General features: G+C 41.6%; 1 protein-coding gene across 4 annotated transcripts in view; it reads right to left on the bottom strand.

The window, feature by feature from the left end:
• Positions 1-250: 250 nt before the first annotated feature.
• LOC119774266 (mitochondrial Rho GTPase 1-A-like) overlaps positions 251-13,843 on the bottom strand; it is a 35,129-nt gene continuing 21,536 nt past the window's right edge. For 3 of the 4 annotated variants that reach the window (XM_038271697.1, XM_038271695.1, XM_038271696.1), the window contains 7 exons: positions 13,168-13,268; positions 12,841-12,971; positions 11,971-12,054; positions 8,766-8,888; positions 8,498-8,700; positions 6,973-7,095; positions 251-1,102 (listed from right to left, as the gene is read on the bottom strand). In XM_038271697.1, the coding sequence (XP_038127625.1) occupies positions 985-1,102; positions 6,973-7,095; positions 8,498-8,700; positions 8,766-8,888; positions 11,971-12,054; positions 12,841-12,971; positions 13,168-13,268 (883 nt within the window). In that variant the 3' untranslated portion in view covers positions 251-984. The remainder of the gene's footprint in view (positions 1,103-6,972; positions 7,096-8,497; positions 8,701-8,765; positions 8,889-11,970; positions 12,055-12,840; positions 12,972-13,167; positions 13,269-13,843) is intronic. The other variant, XM_038271698.1, reaches the window with a different exon arrangement.

Raw genomic sequence — 13,843 nt, 5'->3', positions numbered from 1 at the left:
AAGTGACCTGAGATGACATGATGTGAATTGGAGCTATAGAAATAGACTGAATAGAAGTTCCTGTTTATTACCTTCTGATTTCTTCAGCATGGCTGCATGTGTGCTACGTTTCCTCAAGCAATGCTGCCACCTTGTGTATAAAACACTGGTTTCTAGATCAGCCCCAGAAGAAGGAGCTGATTCCAGATGACCAAATAAAAATGAAGCAGATTTGGTTCATTAGATGATGCAGCAGAAAGAAGAGCGTTAATCCCAGCAGATTATAGAACATCATTTATTGCAAACGTTCAGGACATCGAGCAGAGGGATGCATACGGCAACAATTTAACGGCCTTTAGTGGAAATGAGAAAAATGGTGGAAGTTCTTTACCAACTCTCCACCCTTAAAGCTCAATAATATTAATTTATAAACAGCTGAATATTGATGTTTTTATCAATAAAAAAAACAAAAACTGGCATGCTAACAGAGTGTTCTGATTTCCTTAAGTAGAGAAGGACATGCATACGTTTGAATTAAACGGAGAAATGCAGAAAAAGAGCAGTGAGGTTTGTCTTTTTCTTTTGCATAAAAAGTGAAACTCAGTGAAACAGAGAGAAATGTTAGCATTGGTCTACGAGCAGAAAATAAAACATCTGCATTAAACATCTGTTCAGATGCTGCATTTAACGACCCTAGAAGCTATAATATCATTCATTCATACCAATCTGTAAGCTTTATGCTGCTTAGCAGCAGCTTAATTAGACTTTTATAGAAATATAAATATATCATCTTTACTTTTTAATCAGATGAATCAAATTAGCACATTCTTACAAAATAAATATTGTATCTACAAGAGAAACGGCAAGAAGAATCAGGAAAATAAGTTGGTTTGTTTTTGATTGCATCTAATCCCACAAACCAAACAGGAAGCATCATCTAAACGCATCAGATCGTCCAACGTTGGCTCCGTCAGTTACCGTGGTAACAGGGGTGGCAGCTGAGGATCAGCGCGTCTTCAGCAGCGCCCTGAACAGAGCGACGCCCAGCACTGCAAACACCGTGGCCCCCACACTGGCCCTCAGCCAGAAGGTGGCGCTGCTCAGGTCCTCCTGGATTATGTGTCTGTGAAGCAGAGAGGAAGAAATAAACGCAGAGGAACCGGAGAAAGACGTAGAGCCGTGCAAATAGAGAGACTTAGAGCCGTGCAAATAGAAAGACATAGAGCCGTGCAAATAGAGAGACTTAGAGCCGTGCAAATAGAAAGACATAGAGCTGTGGAAATAGAAAGATATAGAGCCGTGCAAATAGAGAGACTTAGAGCCGTGCAAATAGAAAGACATAGAGCTGTGGAAATAGAAAGACATAGAGCCGTGCAAATAGAGAGAACGACGTAGAGCCGTGCAAATAGAGAGACGTAGAGCCGTGCAAATAGAAAGACTTAGAGCCGTGCAAATAGAAAGACATAGAGCCGTGCAAACAGAAAGACATAGAGCCGTGCAAATAGAGAGAAAGACGTAGAGCCGTACAAATAGAGAGACGTAGAGCCGTGCAAATAGAAAGACATAGAGCCGTGCAAATAGAAAGACATAGAGCCGTGCAAATAGAGAGAAAGACGTAGAGCCGTGCAAATAGAGAGACGTAGAGCCGTGCAAATAGAAAGACATAGAGCCGTGCAAATAGAAAGACATAGAGCTGTGCAAATAGAAAGACATAGAGCTGTGCAAACAGAAAGACATAGAGCCGTGCAAATAGAAAGACATAGAGCCGTGCAAATAGAGAGACTTAGAGCCGTGCAAATAGAAAGACATAGAGCTGTGGAAATAGAAAGATATAGAGCCGTGCAAATAGAGAGACTTAGAGCCGTGCAAATAGAAAGACATAGAGCTGTGGAAATAGAAAGACGTAGAGCCGTGCAAATAGAGAGAACGACGTAGAGCCGTGCAAATAGAGAGAAAGACATAGAGCCGTGCAAATAGAAAGAAAGACGTAGAGCCGTGCAAATAGAAAGACTTAGAGCTGTGCAAATAGAGAGACATAGAGCCGTGCAAATAGAGAGACATAGAGCCGTGCAAATAGAGAGACATAGAGCCGTGCAAATAGAGAGACATAGAGCCGTGCAAATAGAGAGACATAGAGCCGTGCAAATAGAAAGACATAGAGCTGTGCAAACAGAAAGACATAGAGCCGTGCAAATAGAGAGAAAGACGTAGAGCCGTACAAATAGAGAGACGTAGAGCCGTGCAAATAGAAAGACATAGAGCCGTGCAAATAGAAAGACATAGAGCCGTGCAAATAGAGAGAAAGACGTAGAGCCGTGCAAATAGAGAGACGTAGAGCCGTGCAAATAGAAAGACATAGAGCCGTGCAAATAGAAAGACATAGAGCTGTGCAAATAGAAAGACATAGAGCTGTGCAAACAGAAAGACATAGAGCCGTGCAAATAGAGAGAAAGACGTAGAGCCGTGCAAATAGAAAGACATAGAGCCGTGCAAATAGAAAGACATAGAGCTGTGCAAACAGAAAGACATAGAGCCGTGCAAATAGAGAGAAAGACGTAGAGCCGTGCAAATAGAAAGACATAGAGCTGTGGAAATAGAAAGATATAGAGCCGTGCAAATAGAGAGACTTAGAGCCGTGCAAATAGAAAGACATAGAGCTGTGGAAATAGAAAGACGTAGAGCCGTGCAAATAGAGAGAACGACGTAGAGCCGTGCAAATAGAGAGAAAGACATAGAGCCGTGCAAATAGAAAGAAAGACGTAGAGCCGTGCAAATAGAAAGACTTAGAGCTGTGCAAATAGAGAGACATAGAGCCGTGCAAATAGAGAGACATAGAGCCGTGCAAATAGAGAGACATAGAGCCGTGCAAATAGAGAGACATAGAGCCGTGCAAATAGAGAGACATAGAGCCGTGCAAATAGAAAGACATAGAGCTGTGCAAACAGAAAGACATAGAGCCGTGCAAATAGAGAGAAAGACGTAGAGCCGTACAAATAGAGAGACGTAGAGCCGTGCAAATAGAAAGACATAGAGCCGTGCAAATAGAAAGACATAGAGCCGTGCAAATAGAGAGAAAGACGTAGAGCCGTGCAAATAGAGAGACGTAGAGCCGTGCAAATAGAAAGACATAGAGCCGTGCAAATAGAAAGACATAGAGCTGTGCAAATAGAAAGACATAGAGCTGTGCAAACAGAAAGACATAGAGCCGTGCAAATAGAGAGAAAGACGTAGAGCCGTGCAAATAGAAAGACATAGAGCCGTGCAAATAGAAAGACATAGAGCTGTGCAAACAGAAAGACATAGAGCCGTGCAAATAGAGAGAAAGACGTAGAGCCGTGCAAATAGAAAGACATAGAGCCGTGCAAATAGAAAGACATAGAGCTGTGCAAACAGAAAGACATAGAGCCGTGCAAATAGAGAGAAAGACGTAGAGCCGTGCAAATAGAGAGACGTAGAGCCGTGCAAATAGAAAGACATAGAGCCGTGCAAATAGAAAGACATAGAGCTGTGCAAACAGAAAGACATAGAGCCGTGCAAATAGAGAGAAAGACGTAGAGCCGTGCAAATAGAGAGACGTAGAGCCGTGCAAATAGAAAGACATAGAGCCGTGCAAATAGAAAGACATAGAGCTGTGCAAACAGAAAGACATAGAGCCGTGCAAATAGAGAGAAAGACGTAGAGCCGTGCAAATAGAGAGACGTAGAGCCGTGCAAATAGAAAGACATAGAGCCGTGCAAATAGAAAGACATAGAGCCGTGCAAATAGAGAGAAAGACGTAGAGCCGTGCAAATAGAGAGACGTAGAGCCGTGCAAATAGAAAGACATAGATCCGTGCAAACAGAGAGAAAGACATAGATCCGTGCAAACAGAAAAACATAGAGCCGTGCAAATAGAAAGACATAGAGCTGTGCAAACAGAAAGACATAGAGCCGTGCAAATAGAAAGACATAGATCCGTGCAAACAGAAAAACATAGAGCCGTGCAAATAGAGAGAAAGACGTAGAGCCGTGCAAACAGAGAGAAAGACGTAGAGCTGTGCAAACAGAAAAACATAGAGCCGTGCAAATAGAGAGAAAGACGTAGAGCCGTGCAAATAGAGAGAAAGACGTAGAGCCGTGCATATAGAGAGAAAGACGTAGAGCCGTGCAAATAGAGAGAAAGACGTAGAGCCGTGCAAATAGAAAGAAAGACGTAGAGCCGTGCAAATAGAGAGACTTAGAGCCGTGCAAATAGAAAGACATAGAGCCGTGCAAATAGAGAGACTTAGAGCCGTGCAAATAGAAAGACATAGAGCCGTGCAAATAGAGAGACTTAGAGCCGTGCAAATAGAAAGACATAGAGCTGTGGAAATAGAAAGATATAGAGCCGTGCAAATAGAGAGACTTAGAGCCGTGCAAATAGAAAGACATAGAGCTGTGGAAATAGAGAGAAAGACGTAGAGCCGTGCAAATAGAGAGAACGACGTAGAGCCGTGCAAATAGAGAGAAAGACATAGAGCCGTGCAAATAGAAAGAAAGACGTAGAGCCGTGCAAATAGAAAGACTTAGAGCTGTGCAAATAGAGAGACATAGAGCCGTGCAAATAGAGAGACATAGAGCCGTGCAAATAGAGAGACATAGAGCCGTGCAAATAGAGAGACATAGAGCCGTGCAAATAGAAAGACATAGAGCTGTGCAAACAGAAAGACATAGAGCCGTGCAAATAGAGAGAAAGACGTAGAGCCGTACAAATAGAGAGACGTAGAGCCGTGCAAATAGAAAGACATAGAGCCGTGCAAATAGAAAGACATAGAGCTGTGCAAATAGAAAGACATAGAGCCGTGCAAATAGAAAGACATAGAGCCGTGCAAATAGAAAGACATAGAGCCGTGCAAATAGAGAGAAAGACGTAGAGCCGTGCAAATAGAGAGACGTAGAGCCGTGCAAATAGAAAGACATAGAGCCGTGCAAATAGAAAGACATAGAGCTGTGCAAATAGAAAGACATAGAGCTGTGCAAACAGAAAGACATAGAGCCGTGCAAATAGAGAGAAAGACGTAGAGCCGTGCAAATAGAAAGACATAGAGCCGTGCAAATAGAAAGACATAGAGCTGTGCAAACAGAAAGACATAGAGCCGTGCAAATAGAGAGAAAGACGTAGAGCCGTGCAAATAGAGAGACGTAGAGCCGTGCAAATAGAAAGACATAGAGCCGTGCAAATAGAAAGACATAGAGCTGTGCAAACAGAAAGACGTAGAGCCGTGCAAATAGAGAGAAAGACGTAGAGCCGTGCAAATAGAGAGACGTAGAGCCGTGCAAATAGAAAGACATAGAGCCGTGCAAATAGAAAGACATAGAGCTGTGCAAACAGAAAGACATAGAGCCGTGCAAATAGAGAGAAAGACGTAGAGCCGTGCAAATAGAGAGACGTAGAGCCGTGCAAATAGAAAGACATAGAGCCGTGCAAATAGAAAGACATAGAGCCGTGCAAATAGAGAGAAAGACGTAGAGCCGTGCAAATAGAGAGACGTAGAGCCGTGCAAATAGAAAGACATAGATCCGTGCAAACAGAGAGAAAGACATAGATCCGTGCAAACAGAAAAACATAGAGCCGTGCAAATAGAAAGACATAGAGCTGTGCAAACAGAAAGACATAGAGCCGTGCAAATAGAAAGACATAGATCCGTGCAAACAGAAAAACATAGAGCCGTGCAAATAGAGAGAAAGACGTAGAGCCGTGCAAACAGAGAGAAAGACGTAGAGCCGTGCAAACAGAAAAACATAGAGCCGTGCAAATAGAGAGAAAGACGTAGAGCCGTGCATATAGAGAGAAAGACGTAGAGCCGTGCAAATAGAGAGAAAGACGTAGAGCCGTGCAAATAGAAAGAAAGACGTAGAGCCGTGCAAATAGAGAGAAAGACGTAGAGCCGTGCAAATAGAGAGAAAGACGTAGAGCTGTGCATATAGAGAGAACGACGTAGAGCCGTGCATATAGAGAGAAAGACGTAGAGCCGTGCAAATAGAGAGAATTAGTTCCTGCTGCTTCCTCTGAGATCTGAGCTAATGATCTACAGACAGACGCTGGTTTATTCAGCTGGTTTTAAATGTTGGTCTTCGTTAAAATCCTTTTTAATAATCTCACATCTCCTCTGCTTCTAATATTAATTTTCTTTTCTTACCAACTAATTTAAAATAATCTGTTTATCTTTGTTGGTCGTTATTTTCAGTAAATATGAGAAAACTATGAAAACAATCTAATCTCCCATAAAACTAAACCGATTCAGTTTAATCATGAAAGAAAACAGAAGATTCCTGCTGAAGCTAAAATTATATATTTTAAACGGATCAATTTGGACATTAGGAGGAAACGTTTTCACCAAAGCGAGGAGTTTCTCTGCTCTCCGCCATGTTGAAAAGGTCAAAGCCTCAGCATTCCAGATATCATCACAGTTTTCCAGAACAAATTACATCATGAGTGGGCGTTCAGTGGCATTTACAACGATTACGATGCCACTTGAAGGCACCATAACTAGATGAAATAATATTCATTTTCATCCTGATCCTTCCGTAAAGACTTGGAATAAAGAGGAAGTCAGGAAACGCCGCAGACGGCGTCTTCTCAATCTGACGCCAAAAAGAAAGAAATCTGCCCCAAAGCTGTGATTCTAACCTGGATCAGAGTCATTCTCCTTAAATCTGATTTTAAACTTCAAAACGTAAAAATAAAAATAGTGAGAGAAGAAGAAATAGGATCAGAGGAAACGACTTAAAACCAAGAAAAGGCTTTTAAATGTGAAGATGGTGAAGAAGCAGGAAGGATGAAGATGAGGAATGTCTGTTAGATGAAATACAGCTGGAACAAAAGAAGCTAAACAAAGATCCTGACATCACAGGGATGATGTCATAAATGATGTCATAAACAGCCTGAGAGGGAGTGAGGCAGGAGAAAAAGGAGAGATGATGATGATGATGATGATGGTGAGAGAGACGGAGGAAGGAAAGGTTTCCATGAGACCTTCTGAGCACCACAGCGTAGAGTTTGGCCCTGATGCTCTGCAGCAGCTCAGAGTTCAGCAGGTTCTGACACAAGCAGAAGGTGCACCGGTTACAGGTGCACATGCAGCGCAGCCGGGCGTGGCTGGGGGGGCGGGGCAAACACAGCGGAGACCAATAGGACAGAGAAGAACGTTAGAGATCCTGTAAGAGCCGGAACCACCTCAGCAGGTAATAAACATGTTAAACTCACTTCTATACAAAAGATTATTAAATATTATAAACAATAAAATAAAAATCACCCAATAGAGCAGCTGGTGCCTAAATATAAGAAAATAACCTTTTATCATTTCAATCATTTTCACTCCATTTTCTATTTTAACCTAAAGGCAACAAACAGCAGAGAAATAAAAAGAAATTATAATAAATAATCTGATTAGCCAGTCACTTCATTTGGATTAAACTGATTTCAGATAATAAAGTAAAAAATCTTGGTGTTGTTTTTGATCAGGACCTGTCATTTAAATCCCAGATCAAAGAGGTTTCTAGAATTTCCTTCTTTCATCTGAGGAATATTGCAGAAATTAGAAATATCCTGTCCAGGGGTGATGCTGAGAAACTAGTCCATGCATTTGTTACTTCAAGGCTGGACTATTGTAATTCTTTACTATCAGGAAGTCCACAAACTGTAGTTAAAAGCCTTCAGCTGATCCAAAATGCTGCAGCCAGAGTTCTAATGAAAATGAAAAAGAGAGATCATATCTCGCCTATCCTGGCTTCTCTTCATTGGCTTCCTGTTAAATCAAGAATAGAATTTAAAATCCTCCTTCTCACATATAAAGCCTTAAATGGCCAAGCTCCATCTGATATCAGAGATCTGATTGTTCCTTATGTTCCTAACAGAGCACTTCGCTCTCAATCTGCAGGTTTACTAGTGGTTCCTAGAATTTCTAAAAGTAGAATGGGAGGCAGATCTTTTAGTTCTCAGGCTCCTCTCCTGTGGAACCAACTACCAGTTTTAGTCCGTGAGGCAGACACCCTGTCTACTTTTAAGGCTAGGCTTAAAACTTTCCTTTAGAGATATTACCAGTTCCCACAGTCCCTGAATGCCACAGCTGGACATGGGTTGTTTTCTGGCGTTCATCATGAAGCCCCTGAAGTTTAACCTGAAGATGAAAATTGTTTCTTTTCTTTGCAATAAACTGTTATTTATTTTTTTTACCTTTTTGTTATAATTGTTTTGTTGAACAATTACATTATTTCAGGTTTAATTTTTTTATTTTTTCCAGATTAATTTTTTAATTGTTTAATTTATTATATATTTTTTTTATTTATTTAGTTTTTATACTTGTTAAATCAACATTTTTTTTCTTTGCATCAAGATAATTATTCTTATTGCCACATTTCCAGACAGGACACTGTTAAAAAATATAAATAAATAATAAAATAAAATTGAAATAATAAAATCCTAATAATAAATAAAAAAATAGAATAAAGTTTAATTTCTCTCTCTATACATGAAGCGCGTTTAAAGGCTGCGTACGTACGGGTACATGGCCATAGTGGTGAGTTTGGTGTAGATTTCTCGGTCTGGTGCTGCTGCCGTGTTACAGGTGAAGCTCTGCGGAGGCGGCATCTTGTGCTTCCTGCAGAACTCCAGAGGGCTGCAGCCGTACGTCTGTTTGACCTCCGGCAGGTCGGATTTGGCTGCGACCATCATGCACGGCGTCTTGCTGTCCATGAAGTATTGCTGCCAGGAGAGAAGCGTTAAAATCGACCCTGCTTGGCTGGAATATTTAAAGCCCAGATGTCCACCTTAAATACTTTGGCGCAGTACTCCAAGGAGCAGGCGTTGCTGACGTCGTACAGCAGGCAGACGACATCACAGCCCATATCCGCATCAGTCAGGTAATCCAAGTCTGGGAAAACCTCATGAAGCTGCAGGGGAAGGGATTAATCACTGATTACAGCAGAAAATAAAAAGGCCCCAATGAGGACATCAGACACAATCTGCTGTTTTTTTATGAGGTTAAAAGTAACAGAGCGACTGTGTTGGCTGCTGCAGCGCCTTCCTGTCTGTCTGTGTGACCTGACTAACTAAACCAGAGTTAAACTTGGATTAAGACAGTTAGCTGCACGGATTAAATCCTCACAGAGCTGCATGTTGCTTTGCTGTTTGCAGCCTGGAAAATGACTTTAAAGCATCAAAGAGAACGAAATCCTGAGAAGAAGGGATGGATTAGATTAGATTAGATTATATCAGATTAGATTAGATCAAATTAGATTGGTTTGATTAAATCAGATTAGATTAGATTAGATCAAATTAGACTAGATAAGATTTCTCACATCAACCAGGACTAACTGCTCTAGATCTAAATCCAATCTGGGTTATTTTTCCTTTAAACTGCTGTAATTTGATACAATGACATGAACATAATAATTCCTATTAAAATAAAGTGTTTTCTTTATGTAATTAAATAAAAAAAGTAAATTCAGAGGAAAAAATAAAGCTGGTTTAACTTTCTATAGAGGAAGAATACATTGAATCTGGTTTTATTAAACTGAAATGCTTCAGTTTGGATTAATAATCTGAGATCATTTTAATGAAAAATATTTCTACTAAACTGGCAAAGATGAAGACTTTCAGAAGCAATCTTTATTTTAATTACTTTAATTAGTGAGATTCAGCAAACATCACATTAACTAAAACAATATTACTGGTAGTTTAACTAAAACATTCTAGAATATAACGATGTTCTACATTTCTACTGATATCTAATGATCAAAATCATTTTTTATTTAAATAAGTGATGAAGTGTGTGAAACACCGGAACAAGACAATTTACATTAAAATAGGAAAACAATTATTGCACTGTCTTATTTTAAGTGGATATTATCTAATTATCTTATTTCAAGTTTAATTCTAAATGCTCAGTCGATCGGCAGGTCGTCTTATTTACCTGCTTAAATTATGGAAAAATACATTTAAGAAATTATCATTAATTTCTTGGTTGTTTTGCAGCAACGATTTTTTAAATGTTGTCGAATGAGAAGAGTTTAACGGACAAAAGCACGAAGTGAAGGAGATCAGGAGCACGGGTTTAAGGTGGACCGGTTTAAGGTGGAACGGTTTAAGATGGAACGGTTTAAGGAGGATGGGTTTAAGGTGGACCGGTTTAAGGTGGACCGGTTTAAAGTGGACCGGTTTAAGGTGGAACGGTTTAAGGTGGACCGGTTTAAGGTGGACCGGTTTAATTTGGACGGGTTTAAGGTGGAAAGGTTTAAGGTGGATGGGTTTAAGGTGGACCGGTTTAAGAATGACCGGTTTAAGGTGGACTGGGTAAGGTGGATGGGTTTAAGGAGGACCGGTTTAAGGAGGATGGGTTCAAAGGGGACAGGTTTTAAGGTGGACTGGTTTAAGGAGGACCGGTTTAAAGGAATAGTACACCCAAAACATGATTAGCCTTCATTTTCTACTCACCCCCATGCTGAACAACACTCTGGAGTACTTTTTTGATATCTCAAATGCATCTGGAGATCTGGGAGGCTTCTTGCTGTCTGCTGACATTCAAATAATGGAGGTCTATGGCGCCCGAGGCAGAAAGGTCCATAAAAGTCCACAAAAAACGTGTCAATATTCCTCCATACTGCTCGTCCAATGTATTCCAAGTGTCCTGAGTGGGTAGCGTCCATAATTTACTCGAAACGAAGTCATTTAGAATGTTTTTAGAGCATAAACAGTAGTGTATAGGATTTCCTGAAAGCGCGTTCACGATTCTACGGAAGCCGGCAGACCAAACCAGATGAAAGTGCGCATTCAGCGTCTGCTCTGCCGATAATGCAAGCGTAGAAGAAGAAATGTGCTGTTTACCTGTGCAAAGAAAGAAACAACGAAAGAAAAATGTCTGAGGACTTCAGTGTTGAGGAAGAGCATGAGTTCTTTGCCGAGCTGAATGCGCACTTTCATCTGGTTTGGTCTGCCGCGGTTTCCGTAGCGTCGTGAACTCGCTTTCAGGAAATCCTATACACTACTGTTTATGCTCTAAAAACATTCTAAATGACTTCGTTTCGAGTAAATTCTGGACGCTACCCACTCAGGACACTTGGAATACATTGGACGAGCAGTATGGAGGAATATTGACACGTTTTTGTGGACTTTTATGGACCTTTCTGTCTCGGGCGCCACAGACCTCCATTATTTGAATGTCAGCAGACAGCAAGAAGCCTCCCAGATCTCCAGATGCATTTGAGATATCAAAAAAGTACTCCAGAGTGTTGTTCAGCATGGGGGTGAGTAGAAAATGAAGGCTAATCATGTTTTGGGTGTACTATTCCTTTAAACCGGTCCTCCTTAAACCAGTCCACCTTAAAACCTGTCCACTTTGAACCCATCCTCCTTAAACCCATCCACCTTACCCAGTCCACCTTAGCATGGGGGTGAGTAGAAAATGAAGGCTAATCATGTTTTGGGTGTACTATTCCTTTAATGTGGACGGGTTCAAAGTGGACCAGTTTAAGGTGGACCGGTTTAAGGTGGACCGGTTTAAGGAGGATGGGTATAAGGTGGACGGGTTTAAGGTGGACCAGTTTAAGGTGGACCGGTTTAAGGTGGACCGGTTTAAGGAGGATGGGTTTAAGGTGGACCGGTTTAAGGTGGACCGGTTTAAGGTGGACAGGTTTAAGGAGGATGGGTTTAAGGTGGACCGGTTTAAGGTGGACAGGTTTAAGGAGGTTGGGTTTAAGGTGGACAGGTTTAAGGAGGTTGGGTTTAAGGTGGACAGGTTTAAGGAGGATGGGTTTAAGGTGGACCGGTTTAAGGTGGACAGGTTTAAGGAGGTTGGGTTTAAGGTGGACAGGTTTAAGGAGGTTGGGTTTAAGGTGGATGGGTTTTAAGGTGGGCTGACAGCAGAACAGCAGCTCCAGGTTCAGTTTGGGTTTTTAATGGGATCCGTGGAGCAGACGGGTCACTAACCATCTCTACAGGCGTCACTATGGAAACGGTCTGAGTTTAAATCCTCACCAGAAGGTATTTCTCTTGGCCGTAAACGAAGGTTGTGCTGATGGCGTAGAACGATCGGTGCTCCTCCTTCATCATATTCTGTCGCTAGAAAGAGAAAAGTGGAACGTTAAATAAAATGGTTTCTGCGAGGAGCAAAGAAAACACCAATCAGAGGTGATGTCACACAAACAGTGATGTCACTGCGCTGATGTCACAGGACCTCTGCGCAGTAAAAGGTCAAACAACAGGCAGGCTGATGATCATAAAGTAATAATATTGATTAAGTCGAATATCGAGTCCTAATTTCCACTAAAACCAAACTGAAGATAATTAATTTCTGTCACCATGGCAACAGTTGAAACAATCAATAGCATCGCTGGGTTTTTCTCTCTCAGCCAGTTTGGATGGAATCTCTGCTGAACCCTGAAGGCTTCATGTTCACAGGAGGAACATCAGAGACGCGTCTGACGATTGGCTGCTGCTGAAGGAATCTGTTTCTGTTAATATGTTATTATTAATTTAATAGTTCCTGCTTTAAAGATGAATGATTAATGGAGGACAGGCTTAGAAAGGTCAAAGGTCACGTTTTTCTCCTCCTGAGGAGAAATCAGGTATCAGCAGATCAAACTAGAGCTTGGTTTATAGATCCACAACAAAGCATTAAAGTAGAAACAATTACAGCTTGTGTCTGATGTTCTGCTCTATTCATTCTAGGTCTTTAAATCCTCCTCAGTCCAACCAGTCATCATTCAGCTCCATCAGATTTTCCCGCCCTTCCAGCTTCCCTGCGGCTTCATTTAGCCCACCTCTGACCCGCTGCACTTTAATGCAATGATCCAGCTAATCCTGGGCCGTCTGCAGCTCTGCACCAGGATCTAAGCTTCTGCCTACCAGCAGGTTTCTGCCCAGGAAGGCCTGCAGGAAGCCGCTCTTCCCGCTGCCTACGGCTCCAAACACGTTGCAGCGGAAGACGTTCCGCTGCGTCTGTTTCTTCTGCAGGTCAATCTTCTTAGCTCTAGTCACTGCAGGGGGCCGAAGCACAAACACAGCAGATCAGCTCAGGCTGCAGCGAGCCACGTTACGCCTGATCGCCTGCATTATTCCATCGCACAGGAAGTTAGGCTCATTTCTAACAGACATCCACAACCAACTGTTTTCTGTCCTTAAATAAAGTCATAATTTCTATTAAAGGAAAAAAAGAGGATCTGATCAAATGACCTGTGATTCCTGCAGCCTGGGACTCCTGCTCAGCAACTATGGAGTAACCAAGGTAACCGAAATACTCCAGACATCTCTGGACGTCCAGATACGTCGTTAGCCTGCAGAAAAACAGACAAAGCTAAGAGGCATCGAGAAAGGAAGGAAAGAAGACGAACAAAAAAAGAAGAATAGAGGAAAGAAAGTAAGGATGCAGGGAAGGAATAAAGGAAGGAAGGAAAACAGGAGAGGGAAGAAGGAAGTGATTAAGGAAAGGAAAGAAGGGAGACAAGAATAAATAAGGAAGAATGAAAGGAAGGAAATAATTGATTAAAGCACTGAAAAGAGAAAAACAGTCTATTAATATAGATCTTTTTAGAATAATCTCGACGAACGATTAACGAATGTTAATCCCAGTTTATACCCCAGTTAAAAAAAACAAAGCCGCTTCCTGTCCCACACTACACAACAGAAATGAGTCCAGATTCGTTCCGTAATGAAAACACTGATTTTAAGGATCTAAAATGATTAAAACCGTCCTGAGGAGGACACACTTTCCCTCATCCAGGGATCAGGAAGTACTGACGCTCCTGCAGGAGCTCCTGCTGCTCCTCCTTCCTGCTGAGGATAGCAGCTGGTTTGAACAGGAGAGTCACTGTGAAGCAGAGAAGATGCAAACAGCAGAGAGGGAATGAAA

This window comes from Cyprinodon tularosa, unplaced genomic scaffold, assembly GCF_016077235.1.
Source record: "Cyprinodon tularosa strain WSP-4 unplaced genomic scaffold, ASM1607723v1 ctg807, whole genome shotgun sequence".
In the NCBI taxonomy this organism is placed as follows: Eukaryota; Metazoa; Chordata; class Actinopteri; order Cyprinodontiformes; family Cyprinodontidae; genus Cyprinodon; species Cyprinodon tularosa.
The sequence above is the reverse complement of the archived record's forward strand: the minus strand, read 5'-3'. Positions and strand labels throughout refer to the sequence as shown.